The 15000-nt window shown below is 48.8% G+C and overlaps 1 protein-coding gene across 1 annotated transcript in view; it reads right to left on the bottom strand.

Moving 5' to 3' along the window:
• Positions 1-15000, bottom strand: part of LOC139421659 (multidrug resistance-associated protein 1-like) — a 77546-nt gene that overhangs the window by 22952 nt on the left and 39594 nt on the right. The window contains exons 12-19 of the mRNA XM_071172747.1: positions 8225-8428; positions 7877-8023; positions 7652-7739; positions 7058-7254; positions 6205-6381; positions 4754-4921; positions 2367-2547; positions 291-363 (exon numbers count right to left, since the gene is read on the bottom strand). Coding sequence (XP_071028848.1) covers positions 291-363; positions 2367-2547; positions 4754-4921; positions 6205-6381; positions 7058-7254; positions 7652-7739; positions 7877-8023; positions 8225-8428 — 1235 coding nt within the window. The remainder of the gene's footprint in view (positions 1-290; positions 364-2366; positions 2548-4753; positions 4922-6204; positions 6382-7057; positions 7255-7651; positions 7740-7876; positions 8024-8224; positions 8429-15000) is intronic.

Genomic DNA, 15000 nt, shown 5'->3' with positions numbered 1-15000 from the left:
AGAGAGAGAGAAAATAGAAAGAAGAGAGAGAGCGAGAGAGAGAGAGAGGGGGGGGAGAGAGGAGAGAGAGAGAGCGAGAGAGAGAGAAGAGGGAGGGAGAGAGAGAGAGAGAGAGAGAGAGTAGGTAAAAATGAGAATTGGTAAGACCTGTCCCCCCCAGGGAGCTTTCTTGGAACAGTGTTAAGCTGTCTGGCTCATGAACCTGGTACTGCCAACCCCAAATACCACAGCTAAGATGAACCCTCCTGTTGGCGACTCTCAGTGTGTTTGTTGAAGGTCAGGAGTCATACCTAATGAGCTGCTCCTGAGAAAGATCTATGGAGAAGTCTGTCATACTCAGACGAGATACCGACTTCCTGGTTCCTGTAAACAACCACAACAACACGATGTCAGCATAGTATAGACATGGGTCCTTCCTTCCTTCCAGATCACGGTTCAGTTTGGTAGTAATATCATGACAGAGTTCGGGCTAGGTAATGGAAAGAGGAGCTCAGTTTGGTAGTAATATCATGACAGAGTTCAGGCTAGGTAATGAAATGAGGAGCTCAGTTTGGTAGTAATATCATGACAGAGTTCGGGCTAGGTAATGGAAAGAGGAGCTCAGTTTGGTAGTAATATCATGACAGAGTTCGGGCTAGGTAATGGAATGAGGAGCTCAGTTTGGTAGTAATATCATGACAGAGTTCGGGCTAGGTAATGAAATGAGGAGCTCAGTTTGGTAGTAATATCATGACAGAGTTCGGGCTAGGTAATGAAATGAGGAGCTCAGTTTGGTAGTAATATCATGACAGAGTTCGGGCTAGGTAATGAAATGAGGAGCTCAGTTTGGTAGTAATATCATGACAGAGTTCGGGCTAGGTAATGAAATGAGGAGCTCAGTTTGGTAGTAATATCATGACAGAGTTCAGGCTAGGTAATGAAATGAGGAGCTCAGTTTGGTAGTAATATCATGACAGAGTTCGGGCTAGGTAATGAAATGAGGAGCTCAGTTTGGTAGTAATATCATGACAGAGTTCAGGCTAGGTAATGAAATGAGGAGCTCAGTTTGGTAGTAATATCATGACAGAGTTCGGGCTAGGTAATGAAATGAGGAGCTCAGTTTGGTAGTAATATCATGACAGAGTTCGGGCTAGGTAATGGAAAGAGGAGCTCAGTTTGGTAGTAATATCATGACAGAGTTCAGGCTAGGTAATGAAATGAGGAGCTCAGTTTGGTAGTAATATCATGACAGAGTTCGGGCTAGGTAATGAAATGAGGAGCTCAGTTTGGTAGTAATATCATGACAGAGTTCGGGCTAGGTAATGAAATGAGGAGCTCAGTTTGGTAGTAATATCATGACAGAGTTCGGGCTAGGTAATGGAAAGAGGAGCTCAGTTTGGTAGTAATATCATGACAGAGTTCGGGCTAGGTAATGGAATGAGGAGCTCAGTTTGGTAGTAATATCATGACCGAGTTCGGGCTAGGTAATGAAATGAGGAGCTCAGTTTGGTAGTAATATCATGACAGAGTTCGGGCTAGGTAATGAAATGAGGAGCTCAGTTTGGTAGTAATATCATGACAGAGTTCGGGCTAGGTAATGAAATGAGGAGCTCAGTTTGGTAGTAATATCATGACAGAGTTCGGGCTAGGTAATGAAATGAGGAGCTCAGTTTGGTAGTAATATCATGACAGAGTTCAGGCTAGGTAATGAAATGAGGAGCTCAGTTTGGTAGTAATATCATGACAGAGTTCGGGCTAGGTAATGAAATGAGGAGCTCAGTTTGGTAGTAATATCATGACAGAGTTCAGGCTAGGTAATGAAATGAGGAGCTCAGTTTGGTAGTAATATCATGACAGAGTTCGGGCTAGGTAATGAAATGAGGAGCTCAGTTTGGTAGTAATATCATGACAGAGTTCGGGCTAGGTAATGGAATGAGGAGCTCAGTTTGGTAGTAATATCATGACAGAGTTCGGGCTAGGTAATGGAATGAGGAGCTCAGTTTGGTAGTAATATCATGACAGAGTTCGGGCTAGGTAATGAAATGAGGAGCTCAGTTTGGTAGTAATATCATGACAGAGTTCGGGCTAGGTAATGGAATGAGGAGCTCAGTTTGGTAGTAATATCATGACAGAGTTCAGGCTAGGTAATGAAATGAGGAGCTCGGTTTGGTAGTAATATCATGACACCACCGATCAAAGCAATATTATTGACTAAACGTTCAAATCCTTTTGTTGCAGGATTATTTTGCGGCGACAATAATGGTCAAATTAAGATCCTACACATGTAGTTTGTTTTGAATTAGCATCTACTAAACACCTCTCTAGCCAATCGAAACACTGCTTGATCACCAGGTGGTTGTACCAGGTGGTTGTATCTCTCTCCTCACCTCTGTGTGAGCGCTCCTTGCGCTCGTTCCCGGCGAAGAGTCTTATGAACTCAGCGAAGGCCCCGTCACGTGCCATCAGCTCCAGGTAGGATCCCATCTCAGTGATCTCTCCCTCCACCAACACCAGGATCAGATCTGCCTGGGGCAGGAAGCTCAGACCGTGGGTCACCAAGACACGAGTCTGAAGGTTTAGAGAGAACACATGGTAGTTTGAAGGTTTCGAGAACACATGGTAGTCTGAAGGTTTAGAGAACACATGGTAGTCTGAAGGTTTAGAGAGAACACATGGTAGTCAGAAGGTTTAGAGAGAACACATGGTGGTCTGAAGGTTTAGAGAACACATGGTAGTCTGAAGGTTTAGAGAGAACACATGGCAGTCTGAAGGTTTAGAGAAATCATGGTAGTCTGAAGGTTTAGAGAACACATGGTAGTCTGAAGGTTTAGAGAGAACACATGGCAGTCTGAAGGTTTAGAGATCACATGGTAGTCTGAAGGTTTAAAGAGATCACATGGTAGTCTGAAGGTTTAAAGAGATCACATGGTAGTCTGAAGGTTTAAAGAGATCACATGGTAGTCTGAAGGTTTAAAGAGATCACATGGTAGTCTGAAGGTTTAGAGAACACATGGTAGTCTGAAGGTTTAGAGAGAACACATGGTAGTCTGAAGGTTTAGAGAGAACACATGGTAGTCAGAAGGTTTAGAGAACACACGGTAGTCTGAAGGTTTATAGAACACATGGTAGTCTGAAGGTTTAGAGAGAACACCTGGTAGTCAGAAGGTTTAGAGAACACATGGTAGTCTGAAGGTTTAGAGAGAACACATTGTAGTCTGAAGGTTTAGAGAGAACACATGGTAGTCTGAAGGTTTAGAGAACACATGGTAGTCTGAAGGTTTAGAGAGAACACATGGTAGTCTGAAGGTTTAGAGAGAACACATGGTAGTCAGAAGGTTTAGAGAACACACGGTAGTCTGAAGGTTTATAGAACACATGGTAGTCTGAAGGTTTAGAGAGAACACCTGGTAGTCAGAAGGTTTAGAGAACACATGGTAGTCAGAAGGTTTAGAGAGAACACATTGTAGTCTGAAGGTTTAGAGAGAACACATGGTAGTCTGAAGGTTTAGAGAGAACACATGGTAGTCTGAAGGTTTAGAGAGAACACATTGTAGTCTGAAGGTTTAGAGAGAACACATGGTAGTCTGAAGGTCTAGAGAACACATGGTAGTCTGAAGGTTTAGAGAACACATGGTAGTCAGAGGGTTTAGAGAGAACACATGGTAGTCTGAAGGTCTAGAGAACACATGGTAGTCTGAAGGTTTAGAGAGAACACATGGTAGTCAGAAGGTTTAAAGAGATCACATGGTAGTCTGAAGGTTTAGAGAGAACACATTGTAGTCTGAAGGTTTAGAGAGAACACATGGCAGTCAGAAGGTTTAGAGAGAACACATGGTAGTCTGAAGGTTTAGAGAGAACACATGGTAGTCTGAAGGTTTAGAGAACACATGGTAGTCAGACTGCATAGATCAGAAACAGCCTTAGGCCGGGATTCAATACCAGTGTGGTTTGTCAGCGATGCTCGTTTTAAAGGCCCTGTTCCCCCTGTTCACAGTGAGACCACATTCACAGTAAATGCTGCTGACGTTTACTGCCCTGTTCCCCCTGTTCACAGTGAGACCACATTCACAGTAAATGCTGCTGACGTTTACTGCCCTGTTCCCCCTGTTCACAATGAGACCACATTCACAGTAAATGCTGCAGATGTTTACTGTACTGTTCCCCGAAATGACTTTTAATTGGAGTATTGTCCAAATCTGAGATCATATTGAATACCAGCGATACAGCAGAGAGTTAACACACACACACACACACACACACACACACACACACACACACACACACACACACACACACACACACACACACACACACAACACACAAACAATGAACACACAGACACTGAACACACAGACAATGAACACACAGACACTGAACACACAGACACTGAACACACAGACACTGAACACACAGACACTGAACACACAGAAACTGAACACACAGACACTGAACACACACCCAAACTGAACACACAGACACTGAACACACAGAAACTGAACACACAGACACTGAACACACAGACACTGAACACACACCCAAACTGAACACACAGACACTGAACACACAGACACTGAACACAAAGACACTGAACACACACCCAAACTGAACACACAGACACTGAACACACAGACACTGAACACACACCTGTTAGATCATATCTATCCATTCCAGTAGCTGGAGGAGACTGACAGGAACTTGCTTGTAGTTTGTGTCTTTATGGAACATTTACACACATGAATGTTGAACACACCACTGTTGTCTGTTAAATAATAACCTGGTCTTTGAGCAGTCCTTCAGAACCAAACACCCTCTCGAAGATGTGTTGACCCACGTGGGCGTCGACGGCAGACAGAGGGTCGTCTAGGAGATAGACGTCAGCCTTCCTGTACACGGCCCTGGCCAGACTGACTCTCTGCTTCTGACCACCTGATAGATTCAGACCCTGGGATGGGGAGGAGGAGGAGGAGAAGGAGTGTGAGGGGGAGGGAGAGAGAGAGGAGGGAGGGAGGGAGAGAGAGAGAGGGGAGAGAGGGGGGGAGGAGGAGAAGGAGTGTGAGGGGGAGGGAGAGAGGGGGGAGGAGAAGGAGTGAGAGAGGGGAGGGAGGGAGGGAGGGAGAGAGAGAGGGGGTGAGGGAGGGGGAGAAGGAGGGAGAGGATGGGAGGAGGGAGGGAGAGATGGAGAGAGGGAGGGAGAGACAGAAGGGAGACACAGGGAGAGAGAGGGGGAGGGGGGAGGGAGGAGAAGAAGGAGGGAGAGGATGGGAGGATGGAGAGGGAGGGAGAGATGGAGAGAGGGAGGGAGGGAGAGACAGAAGGGAGACACGGAGAGAGAACATATCAGTTAGTGGCCAGACTGAATCTCTGCTTCTGACCCCCTGATAGATTCAGACTCTGGGGAGAGAAAGGACAACCTTAATTTAATGATTTGTTTCTCTATCTGCAGGATTAAACCTTCATGAGGTAAAGTAAACTACACTCATACAAGTAAATGAACGAATGAACGGACGTATACATGAATGAAATAATGAATGAATGAATCAACTAATCAATCAATCAACTGATCAAACAATCAGGGATCACACAGTAAAGAACAGGGATGTTGCTGAACCTTCTTCCGATCTAACCCTAACCCTAACAGTAACCTTAACCTTAACCCTAACCCCCACCAGACCTGCTCCTGTCCTCACATTCTCCCTGATCTAACCCTAACCCCCACCAGACCCCCTCCTGTTCTCACCTTCTCCCTGATCTAACCTTAACCCCCACCAGACCCCCTCCTGTCCTCACCTTCTCCCTGATCTAACCCTAACCCCCACCAGACCCCCTCCTGTTCTCACCTTCTCCCTGATCTAACCTTAACCCCCACCAGACCCCCTCCTGTCCTCACCTTCTCCCCGATCTAACCCTAACCCCCACCAGACCCCCTCCTGTCCTCACCTTCTCCCTGATCTAACCCTAACCCCCACCAGACCCCCTCCTGTTCTCACCTTCTCCCCGATCTAACCCTAACCCCCACCAGACCCCCTCCTGTCCTCACCTTCTCCCTGATCTAACCCTAACCCCCACCAGACCCCCTCCTGTCCTCACCTTCTCCCTGATCTAACCCCCACCAGACCCCCTCCTGTCCTCACCTTCTTCCCGATCTAACCCTAACCCCCACCAGACCCCCTCCTGTCCTCCCCTTCTCCCTGATCTAACCCCCACCAGACCCCCTCCTATCCTCACCTTCTCCCCGATCTCAGTGCCGTCTCCAGCAGGCAGGATCTCCAGGTCTGGCAGCAGGGCGCAGGCCTCCACCACTCTGTGGTACCAGCTCTCCTTCCTCTCCTGACCAAACACTATGTTGTCTTTCAGCGTGGCATTCTGGATCCACGCCTGCTGAGGTACATAGGCCACAGAGCCCTGGAGAGAGAGAGAGAGAGGGAGAGAGAGAGAGAGAGAGAGGGGGGGAGGAGAGAGAGAGAGAGAGGGAGAGAGAGATAGTGGGAGAGAGGGAGAGAGGGAGAGAGGGAGAGAGAGAGTGAGGGAGAGAGAGAGATAGTGGGGGAGAGAGTGGGGGAGAGGGTGAACGAGAGAGTGGGGGAGAGAGAGCGAGAGAGTGGGGGAGAGAGAGCGAGAGAGTGGGGGAGAGAGAGATAGAGAGGGAGACACAGAGACACAGAGAGAGAGACACAGACAGAGAGAGAGAGACAAGAGAGACACAGAGAGGGAGAGAGAAAGAGACAAGAGACACAGAGAGACACAGAGAGAGAGAGAGAGAGAGATGGAGAGCAAGAGGGAGAGACGGGGGAGAGAGAGTGATAGAGAGAGAGAGAGAGAGAGAGAGAGAGGGAGAGTCAAAGAGAGTCAAAGAGAGACACAGAGAGGGAGAGAGAGAGACAAGAGAGACAAAGAGAGACACAGAGAGGGAGAGAGAGAGAGAGAGAGAGAGAGAGAGACACAGAGAGACACAGAGAGAGAGAGAGAGAGACCAGGTAGGTGATATTAATTATCAGGTAGAACAGGAAACCAGCAGTACTCTGGGCCTCCAGGAATGGAGTTTGACACCCTTGTACTGAGGTATTGTAGCAGTACCTACCTTGACTGAGACGTGACCACTCCTCTTCTCTGTCTCCCCAAGCATGGCTGATAGCAGGGAGGACTTCCCACTCCCGACATGTCCCACCACAGCTACCAGAGACCCCTTCTTCACCCTCACGTTGATCCTCATCAGGCAGGGAGGACCTTCCTTAGACCAGCCAAACGTACCGCTGTCTATCACTACCCCATCACCATCTGGTAGGGAGAGGGAGGGAGGGAGGGGGGAGGAGAGGGGGAGTAAGATGTGGAGAGAGAGAGAGAAGAGGGTAGAGGGGTAGAGAAACCGAGATATGTAGTAAAAATAAAATAAAAACATAAACATCACAGTTTTGAGAGAAACCCTTTTCCTTTTCTGTTTGTCTGTGTGTCTGTCTGTGTGTCTGTGTGTCTGTCTGTCTGTCTGTCTGTCTGTCTGTCTGTCGGTCGGTCGGTCGGTCTGTCTGTCTCTCTGTCTGTCTCTCTGTCTCTCTGTCTGTCTGTCTGTCTGTCTGTCTGTCTGTCTGTCTCTCTGTCTCTCTGTCTGTCTGTCTGTCTGTCTGTCTGTCTGTCTGTCTGTGCGTGCGTGCGTGCGTGCGTGTGTGTCTGTTCCCACCAGGGCTGTATGGTTCTCTATCTACGTCGTCAGGCTTCAGCTCATCCTGGCACAGGAACTTTCCCAGACGCCTCAGAGAGACAACGGCCTGCAAACACAAACACTTTCATGAAAGACTTTTCAAATGATTTTCCAATCATCCGTTAATGATATACCTTGCCAGGGCCACATTGTTTTGTTCGGTCCCTTAGTGATGACATCACCGTGGCGTGACCCCTGACTGACCTGCATGGTGGTGCTCATAGCGAAGGGCAGCTGGCTGAGGGGCGTCTTCAAAATGTGGATGAGAGCCATGGAAACGAACACCTTCTGGGCGTCGAGGATGTTCTTGTCGTCGACGACGACGTAGACGCCGAACATGGAGAACGCTATCTGTAGGAGCACAGGACATGGTTATGACAGCCTTATGAAGGGTTATGTAGCCTTATGTAGTAGTCTCTTATGTAGTCTCAGGTCAGGAAACCGGTTCGGAGTTAAGTGGAGATGGAGATGGCGTATTGATAACGTGTTGATAGTGACATCTGTAATGTTTATGACAAGCTTACGAAGGCTCTACGACAGGTCGTAACTCACCAGGAAGGATGATGAGTTGAAGGAGGCGATGGAGATGGAGTAAAGGACCTGGGATCTCTTCAGGGCATTGAGTTCTTTCTCCCGGTAACCCAGAACCCTCTCCAGGAAGGCCTGTTCCCAGGCGTAGAACTTCAGGATCTTAATCCCACTCAGGATCTCATTCATCAGCTTGATCCTGCTGTCTGTATAACACATCTGGACTTCCTGGAAACACCCACCCGGGAACACAGAGTAGGGAATTAGTACAGAATATGGAATTCAGAACACTGAACATGGAATTCAGAACACGGAATATGGAATTCAGAACACTGAACATGGAATTCAGAACACGGAATATGGAATTCAGAACACGGAATTTGAAATAAGGAATACTGAATATGGAATTCAGAACAGTGAATATGGAATAAGGAATACTGAATATGGAATTCAGAACAGTGAATATGGAATAAGGAATACTGAATATGGAATTCAGAACACTGAATATGGAATTTAGAGCACTGAATATGGAATAAGGAATACTGAATATAGAATTCAGAATACTGAATATGGAATTCAGAACACTGAATATGGCATAAGGAATACTGAATATGGAATTTTTACCCCCAAGCCATAAGACTCTGAACAGGTAATCAAATGGCTACCCGGACTATTTGCATTGTGTGTCGTTCCCCCAACCCCTCTTTTTACTCTGCTGCTACTCTCTGTTTATCATATATGCATAGTCACTTTAACTATACATTCATGTACATACTACCTCAACTGGGCCGACCAACCAGTGCTCCTGCACATTGGCTAACCGGGCTATCTGCATTGTGTCCCGCCCGCCACCCACCACCCGCCAATCTCTCTTTTACGCTACTGCTACTCTCTGTTCATCATCTATGCACAGTCACTTTAATCAGATCTACATACTACCTCAACTGGGCCTGACTAACCGGTGTCTGTATGTAGCCTCGCTACTGTATATAGCCTCTCTACTGTTATAGCCTCTCTACTGTATGTAGCCTCTCTACTGTATATAGCCTCTCTACTGTTATAGCCTCTCTACTGTATATAGCCTCACTACTGTATATAGCCTCTCTACTGTATATAGCCTCTCTACTGTTATAGCCTCTACTGTATATAGCCTCTCTACTGTTATAGCCTCTCTACTGTATATAGCCTCTCTAGTGTTATAGCCTCCCTACTGTATATAGCCTCTCTACTGTATATAGCCTCTCTACTGTTATAGCCTCTACTGTATATAGCCTCTCTACTGTATATAGCCTCTCTACTGTTATAGCCTCTACTGTATATAGCCTCTCTACTGTATATAGCCTCTCTACTGTATATAGCCTCACTACTGTATATAGCCTCTCTACTGTATATAGCCTCTCTACTGTATATAGCCTCTACTGTATATAGCCTCTCTACTGTATATAGCCTCTCTACTGTATATAGCCTCTCTACTGTTATAGCCTCTACTGTATATAGCCTCTCTACTGTATATAACCTCTCTACTGTATATAGCCTCTCTACTGTATATAGCCTCTCTACTGTATATAGCCTCTACTGTATATAACCTCTCTACTGTATATAGCCTCTCTACTGTATATAGCCTCTCTACTGTATATAGCCTCTCTACTGTATATAGCCTCCCTACTGTATATAGCCTCTCTACTGTATATAGCCTCTCTACTGTATATAGCCTCCCTACTGTATATAACCTCTCTACTGTATATAGCCTCTCTACTGTATATAGCCTCTCTACTGTATATAGCCTCTACTGTATATAACCTCTCTACTGTATATAGCCTCTCTACTGTATATAGCCTCTCTACTGTATATAGCCTCTCTACTGTATATAGCCTCCCTACTGTATATAGCCTCTCTACTGTATATAGCCTCTCTACTGTATATAGCCTCCCTACTGTATATAGCCTCTCTACTGTATATAGCCTCTCTACTGTATATAGCCTGTCTTTTTACTGTTGTTTTATTTCTTTACCTACTTACTGTCCACCTACTACCTTTTTAAAGAGAGGTTAGATAAATCAGGTCAATTACATCTGCACAGTTTTACTCCATAGAGGATTTAATAACGCCACAGGGAACACAAGTCAGCATGCCTGTACATTACAACAGCGTTAGTACACAATGACAAAGAGCAGTGTGTGGTTGAATGCCCTGTTTCCTCACAACACATCCCAGCCCATCAGAGCAGTGTGTGGTTGGATGCCCTGTTTCCTGACAACACATCCCAGCCTATCAGAGCAGTGTGTGGTTGGATGCCCTGTTTCCTGACAACACATCCCAGCCCATCAGAGCAGTGTGTGGTTGGATGCCCTGTTTCCTGACAACACATCCCAGCCTATCAGAGCAGTGTGTGGTTGGATGCCCTGTTTCCTCACAACACATCCCAGCCCATCAGAGCAGTGTGTGGTTGGATGCCCTGTTTCCTCACAACACATCCCAGCCCATCAGAGCAGTGTGTGGTTCCTCACAACACATCCCAGCCTATCAGAGCAGTGTGTGGTTGGATGCCCTGTTTCCTCACAACACATCCCAGCCTATCAGAGCAGTGTGTGGTTGGATGCCCTGTTTCCTCACAACACATCCCAGCCCATCAGAGCAGTGTGTGGTTGGATGCCCTGTTTCCTCACAACACATCCCAGCCCATCAGAGCAGTGTGTGGTTGGATGCCCTGTTTCCTCACAACACATCCCAGCCTATCAGAGCAGTGTGTGGTTGGATGCCCTGTTTCCTCACAACACATCCCAGCCCATCAGAGCAGTGTGTGGTTGAATGCCCTGTTTCCTCACAACACATCCCAGCCTATCAGAGCAGTGTGTGGTTGGATGCCCTGTTTCCTGACAACACATCCCAGCCCATCAGAGCAGTGTGTGGTTGAATGCCCTGTTTCCTCACAACACATCCCAGCCTATCAGAGCAGTGTGTGGTTGGATGCCCTGTTTCCTGACAACACATCCCAGCCTATCAGAGCAGTGTGTGGTTCCTCACAACACATCCCAGCCTATCAGAGCAGTGTGTGGTTGGATGCCCTGTTTCCTCACAACACATCCCAGCCTATCAGAGCAGTGTGTGGTTGGATGCCCTGTTTCCTGACAACACATCCCAGCCTATCAGAGCAGTGTGTGGTTGGATGCCCTGTTTCCTCACAACACATCCTAGCCTATCAGAGCAGTGTGTGGTTGGATGCCCTGTTTCCTCACAACACATCCCAGCCTATCAGAGCAGTGTGTGGTTGGATGCCCTGTTTCCTCACAACACATCCTAGCCTATCAGAGCAGTGTGTGGTTGGATGCCCTGTTTCCTCACAACACATCCCAGCCTATCAGAGCAGTGTGTGGTTGGATGCCCTGTTTCCTCACAACACATCCCAGCCTATCAGAGCAGTGTGTGGTTGGATGCCCTGTTTCCTCACAACACATCCCAGCCCATCAGAGCAGTGTGTGGTTGGATGCCCTGTTTCCTCACAACACATCCCAGCCTATCAGAGCAGTGTGTGGTTGGATGCCCTGTTTCCTCACAACACATCCCAGCCTATCAGAGCAGTGTGTGGTTGGATGCCCTGTTTCCTCACAACACATCCCAGCCTATCAGAGCAGTGTGTGGTTGGATGCCCTGTTTCCTCACAACACATCCCAGCCTATCAGAGCAGTGTGTGGTTGGATGCCCTGTTTCCTCACAACACATCCCAGCCTATCAGAGCAGTGTGTGGTTGGATACCCTGTTTCCTCACAACACATCCCAGCCTATCAGAGCAGTGTGTGGTTGGATGCCCTGTTTCCTCACAACACATCCCAGCCTATCAGAGCAGTGTGTGGTTGGATGCCCTGTTTCCTCACAACACATCCCAGCCTATCAGAGCAGTGTGTGGTTGGATGCCCTGTTTCCTCACAACACATCCCAGCCTATCAGAGCAGTGTGTGGTTGGATGCCCTGTTTCCTCACAACACATCCCAGCCTATCAGAGCAGTGTGTGGTTGGATGCCCTGTTTCCTCACAACACATCCCAGCCTATCAGAGCAGTGTGTGGTTGGATGCCCTGTTTCCTCACAACACATCCCAGCCTATCAGAGCAGTGTGTGGTTGGATGCCCTGTTTCCTGACAACACATCCCAGCCTATCAGAGCAGCGCTGTATGAGTTACTGTGTAACCATGGAAACCACACATGGTGCATGTAAAGTCACATTAGTTGATCATCAGCCGCTTATCAAGTCTCTGACAGGGTCCTGAGGGGGACTAAGGAGAGTCTCTGACAGGGTCCTGAGGGGGACTAAGGAGAGTCTCTGACAGGGTCCTGAGGGGGACTAAGGAGAGCCTCTGACAGTGTCCTGAGGGGGACTAAGGAGAGCCTTTGACCGGGTCCTGAGGGGGACTAAGGAGAGTCTCTGACAGGGTCCTGAGGGGGACTAAGGAGAGTCTCTGACAGGGTCCTGAGGGGGACTAAGGAGAGTCTCTGACAGGGTCCTGAGGGGGACTAAGGAGAGTCTCTGACAGGGTCCTGAGGGGGACTAAGGAGAGTCTCTGACAGGGTCCTGAGGGGGACTAAGGAGAGTCTCTGACAGGGTCCTGAGGGGGACTAAGGAGAGTCTCTGACAGGATCCTGAGGGGGACTAAGGAGAGTCTCTGACAGGGTCCTGAGGGGGACTAAGGAGAGTCTCTGACAGGGTCCTGAGGGGGACTAAGGATAGCCTCTGACAGGGTCCTGAGGGGGACTAAGGAGATCAGCCACGTATCAAGCCTCTGACAGGGTCCTGAGGGGGACTAAGGAGATCAGCCACGTATCAAGCCTCTGACAGGGTCCTGAGGGGGACTAAGGAGATCAGCCACGTATCAAGTCTCTGACAGGGTCCTGAGGGGGACTAAGGAGATCAACCACGTATCAAGCCTCTGACAGGGTCCTGAGGGGGACTAAGGAGATCAGCCACGTATCAAGCCTCTGACAGGGTCCTGAGGGGGACTAAGGTGATCAGCCACGTATCAAGTCTCTGACAGGGTCCTGAGGGGGACTAAGGAGATCAGCCACGTATCAAGCCTCTGACAGGGTCCTGAGGGGGACTAAGGAGATCAGCCACGTATCAAGTCTCTGACAGGGTCCTGAGGGGGACTAAGGAGATCAGCCACGTATCAAGCCTCTGACAGGGTCCTGAGGGGGACTAAGGAGATCAGCCACGTATCAAGTCTCTGACAGGGTCCTGAGGGGGACTAAGGAGAGCCTCTGACAGGGTACTGAGGGGGACTAAGGAGAGCCTCTGACAGGGTACTGAGGGGGACTAAGGAGAGCCTCTGACAGGGTACTGAGGGGGACTAAGGAGATCAGGGAGTCTGTTTATAATATTTAGGAGTAGTGTTACTGCCAACGATCGGTTATCTGACTAAATAAATGAGAGAATCCCTGGGTTTTATTGGGTTCTGTTTTGCGTGGACATTGATGTATTCTACTGTGTGTGTGTGTGTATGTGTGTGTGTGTCTGTGTGTCTGTGTGTGTGTGTCTGTGTGTGTGTCTGTGCCTGTGTGTCTGTGTGTCTGTGTGTCTGTGTGTGTGTGTGTGTGTGTGTGTGTGTGTGTGTGTGTGTGTGTGTGTGTGTGTGTGTGTGTGTGTGTGTGTGTGTGTGTGTGTGTGTGTGTGTGTGTGAGAGTGAGTGAGTGAGTGTTTCTGTTTTTACTATCCAGGTGGGGACCATCATTTCTAGGAAGGGAAGGATAGTAAAACAAGGAACATTTTGTCGGTCCGCACAAGGAAAAAGGCTATTTTAGGCGTTATGGGTTAGATTTAGGGATTTAGGGTTGGGGTCAGGAGTCAGGGTTAGGGGTTGTGGTCAGAAGTCAGGGTTAGGGGTTGGGGTCAGGGTCAGGAGTCAGGGTCAGGAGTCAGGGTTAGGGGTTAGGGGTCAGGAGTCAGGGTTAGGGGTTGGGGTCAGGAGTCAGGAGTCAGGGTTAGGGGTTGTGGTCAGGAGTCAGGGTTAGGGGTTGGGGTCAGGGTCAGGAGTCAGGGTCAGGAGTCAGGGTTGGGGTCAGGGTCAGGAGTCAGGGTTAGGGGTTGGGGTCAGGAGTCAGGGTTAGGGGTTGGGGTCAGGGTCAGGAGTCAGGGTTAGGGGTTGGGGTCAGGAGTCAGGGTTAGGTGTTGGGGTCAGGGTCAGGAGTCAGGGTTAGGGGTTGGGGTCAGGGTCAGGAGTCAGGAGTCAGGGTCAGGAGTTGGGGTCAGGAGTCAGGGTTAGAGGTTGGGGTCAGGAGTCAGGGTTAGGGGTTGGGGTCAGGGTTAGGGGTTGGGGTCAGGAGTAGGGGTTAGGAGTTGGGGTTAGGAGTCAGGGTTATGAGTTGGGGTCAAGAGTCAGGGTTAGGGGTTGGGGTCAGGAGTCAGGGTGAGGAGTCAGGGTTAGGAGTTGGGGTTAGGGGTTGGGGTCAGGAGTCAGTGTCAGGAGTCAGGGTTAGGGGTTGGGGTTAGGGGTTAGGGTTAGGGTCAGGGTTAGGGGTCAGGGTTGGGGGTCAGGGTCAGGGTTAGGGGTTAGGGTCAGGGTCAGGGGTCAGGGTCAGGGTTAGGGGTTGGGTTCAGGGTTAGGGGTTAGGGTCAGGGTCAGGGTTAGGGGTTAGGGGTTAGGGGTTGGGGTCAGGGTTAGGGGTTAGGGGTTAGGGGTTGGGGTCAAGGTTAGGGGTTAGGGTCAGGGGTTGGGGTCAGGGTTAGGGGTTGCAGTCAGGGTTGGGGTCAGGGTTAGGGGTTAGGAGTCAGGGTTAGGGGTTGGGGTCAGAAGTCAGGGTTAGTAGTCAGGG

This window comes from Oncorhynchus clarkii, chromosome 12, assembly GCF_045791955.1.
Source record: "Oncorhynchus clarkii lewisi isolate Uvic-CL-2024 chromosome 12, UVic_Ocla_1.0, whole genome shotgun sequence".
In the NCBI taxonomy this organism is placed as follows: Eukaryota; Metazoa; Chordata; class Actinopteri; order Salmoniformes; family Salmonidae; genus Oncorhynchus; species Oncorhynchus clarkii.
This window is presented reverse-complemented; position numbering and strand designations above follow the sequence as displayed.